We start from the raw sequence: 2,827 nt of genomic DNA, 5'->3' as shown, positions 1-2,827 counted from the left end.
ATTTGCAACTATCGATGTTATAAAAAGATCGGGGCATCAATAGACGCATAAAAGTGCGAATACTTGAAGGAATGAGTACTGTCAAATGTCATACCTCATCATTGTTCTTATTGCAAGACACTCATTATCATTGACTAAGACCCCCTGTCTCGATCTTGCACGGAAAGTTCGAAGCATAGTTATGCGTTTACGTCTGTGCAAACATGTGAAGGAATGAGCTCAAACAAAAGTGTCATTTACAATTCAAGTCGTGAGACACTCATCATAGTTAAATTTAAAGGTGTCACATATAATTTTCTTTCTTAATTTCAAACATTCGATCCGATCGGTCAGTGGATCACTATAAATCACAATGTAACTCGGTTAACCGAGAAAAGTGTTCATATCTTTTTTTCCTCTTTCTCGTCGAACCACAACTTTTTAACAAGGCAATGATCAGATCATGTAATAAATTATTAAAAGAAAAAAAAAAAAAAAGGTAAATTACACTGCATGCATAGAGCTAGAGCCTAGAGCCACACAAATATTGATCCACATTACACAACAAATAGAACCTTCTTGTTTTTGGGTTTAACATAGTGTGCTTTTAAACATACATAAAATTGCTATTAGCGACACCATCACAAATTGACCTTGTTCATTCATGTTCACTCCAGCGTTATGGTGAAGTCCGAATCCCATGATACTTGTCCTCGGTGCCACTGTCACTATCGGAGAAGCTGAGAAAAAACCCGATATAGATTAACCCGACTACATCTTTTAGTAAACCACGAGAGTTTGGTACATAGTACTAATGAGGAAGCGATAGTGCACAATTGTTCATTGTTGAACTGTTCAACTTATTTAATGATTTGTACGTATTTCGAGCATGTAATGATGAGAAGAGAAGATGCAAACCTGCCACAGTTGAATTTGATTTTGGCCCTGAGGGAACTTGAGAAGCAGGTGAATTTGAAGGCAAGGGTGTGCCTTCAAAGATAAAAGGGTCATTGGTTAGTTAAACATTATCTACAATGCTAAATTTAGATCACCTTATAAACTTCTCGAAAACTGATTTTTCCTATCCAATGAAAGCTTTTAACTTCTTCTACTTCAAGAGTCCTGTTTAGTACTGTCCAGTCGAGTGAAACAAACTTAAAAAAAAGGATTCTAGTGTACGTTAGTTCAACATTATTGACAGTGATAAATACGGATTATCACCTAAACTTCATGAAACTTCTTTTAGTCGAGTTCCATACTGTCTAGTCGAGCGTAACAAAACATGTAATGATAAAGGGACTCCAGTGTATGTACCTGTACAATTAGAAATGATCATCTGGAGGTTGCATAGAAGGGGCAATTGAAGAGCAAGTGTGGTATTAATATTAATAGGAAAAGAACTCAAAGTTGTTTCATTGAACAAGAGACAAAGACAATTAGGTTGCTGGATGTAGAGTTGTTTAAGGTTGTCACAACATGACTGGACTGGCGAAGGCGCAATGCCCTGTACAAACGGCGCACACGGGGCTAAATTTAGCAGATTCGAGCTACATTGTTCAATACCAGTGCTTTGAGAAAATGTGTTCAATGAAGGGCCGATTAGAAGCAAAAGAATCAGTGCAATGTTAGAAAAAGAAGGCATTGTTTTGTATCCTTAGTTTTTCTGTCTATGGAGGAGAAGTATTTGCATAATGAAAGTTAGGTTAAGAATGTGAATGTGGTTTTAAAGTGATTTGCATTACTTTGAGCATGAGCTGCAACATGCATTAAACATGAAGGCCCCTTGTTTGACTGATCAATCTCTAGTAGAACAAAATGATATGTTTGGTGAAAGAAGTTCAAAAAATCGTCTAGTGTATTCTCAAGTAGAGTGTGCATTCCACCTATGGGTTGCGATGAGACATTCACGAATGAATATGGCACAAGGCCAATGATTACTACTTTTCAGAAATAGATAAAGTAAGAGTCATAATTAATGCGTGAAACCTACTATTTATTTCTTTTGAGTTACAAAAAGTAGTGGTCCCTAGTACTTATAAGCATTTTACAAGCACACCCAAACATTAGCTAAGAAATTAGCGGTGTTTGGAGAAAGAAATTAAAAAAATCGTCTAGTGTACTACTAAGTAAAGTGTGCATCTCACCTATGGGTTGGGATGGACATTCACAAATGAATATAGCACAAGGATTGGGTTACTTTTTCAGAAATAGATAAAGTAAGAGTCACAATTATTACGTGAAACTTACAATTTATTTATTTTGAGCTACAAGAAGTAGTGGTCGCTAGTACTTATAAGCACTTTACAAGCACGCCCAAACATTAGCTAAGAATTTCGCGGTGTTGGAGAAAGAAATAAAAAAAATCGTCTAGTGTATCGTCAAGTATAGCGTGCATCTCACCTATAAGCTGGGATGAGACATTCACAGATGAATATAGCACAAGGCTTGGGTTACTTTTTTCAGGAATAGATAAGGTAAGAGTCACAATTATTGCATGAGACTTACAATTTGTTTATTTTGAGCCACAAAAAGTAGTGGTCCCTACTACTTATAAGCACACCCAAACATTAGCTAAGAATTTGGCGGTTCATGAATTCCCTTAGTAGGATTAAGCAGCATTTGCACCAACGTATGACAAATGGTGCAAGTATAAACTAGCATCATCCTAACTATCTATGGAAGAACAAGGCATAGAAAATGCCATATCTACTAGTCCTGTTCATAGAGTGGAGGTTCAGAATATGAGAGAACACAAGTGACAGCTCGAGGTAGAAAAGATGTGCCTATGACTTTCAAGAAACCTTTGCTATCCCATGTTTTTGACATGCACTATTAATGGTTTCAATGG

At 36.5% G+C, this 2,827-nt stretch overlaps 1 protein-coding gene across 1 annotated transcript; it reads right to left on the bottom strand.

Annotated features, from left to right (window-relative positions):
• Positions 1 to 206: 206 nt before the first annotated feature.
• On the bottom strand, positions 207 to 1,868 carry LOC111391241 (protein YLS3-like). The gene is made up of 3 exons (XM_023016409.1): positions 1,294 to 1,868; positions 898 to 969; positions 207 to 719 (listed from the first exon to the last, which is right to left on the bottom strand). Exons 1-3 carry the CDS (start codon positions 1,619 to 1,621, stop codon positions 571 to 573), a joined length of 549 nt encoding a protein of 182 aa, XP_022872177.1. The 5' UTR covers positions 1,622 to 1,868; the 3' UTR covers positions 207 to 570.
• Positions 1,869 to 2,827: the final 959 nt, after the last annotated feature.

Source organism: Olea europaea, unplaced genomic scaffold, assembly GCF_002742605.1.
Source record: "Olea europaea var. sylvestris unplaced genomic scaffold, O_europaea_v1 scaffold769, whole genome shotgun sequence".
Classification (NCBI taxonomy): Eukaryota; Viridiplantae; Streptophyta; class Magnoliopsida; order Lamiales; family Oleaceae; genus Olea; species Olea europaea.
The sequence above is the reverse complement of the archived record's forward strand: the minus strand, read 5'-3'. Positions and strand labels throughout refer to the sequence as shown.

What these genes read in the sequence shown, in the direction of transcription:
- LOC111391241 (XM_023016409.1), bottom strand. Translation starts at nt 1,621, where the DNA reads ATGCCTTCTTTTTCTAACATTGCACTGATTCTTTTGCTTCTAATCGGC. An exon ending in GATCATTTCTAATTGTACAG is followed by an intron (nt 970 to 1,293) that starts GTACATACACTG and finishes TTATCTTTGAAG; the next exon opens with GCACACCCTTGCCTTCAAAT. An exon ending in ATCAAATTCAACTGTGGCAG is followed by an intron (nt 720 to 897) that starts GTTTGCATCTTC and finishes GTTTTTTCTCAG; the next exon opens with CTTCTCCGATAGTGACAGTG.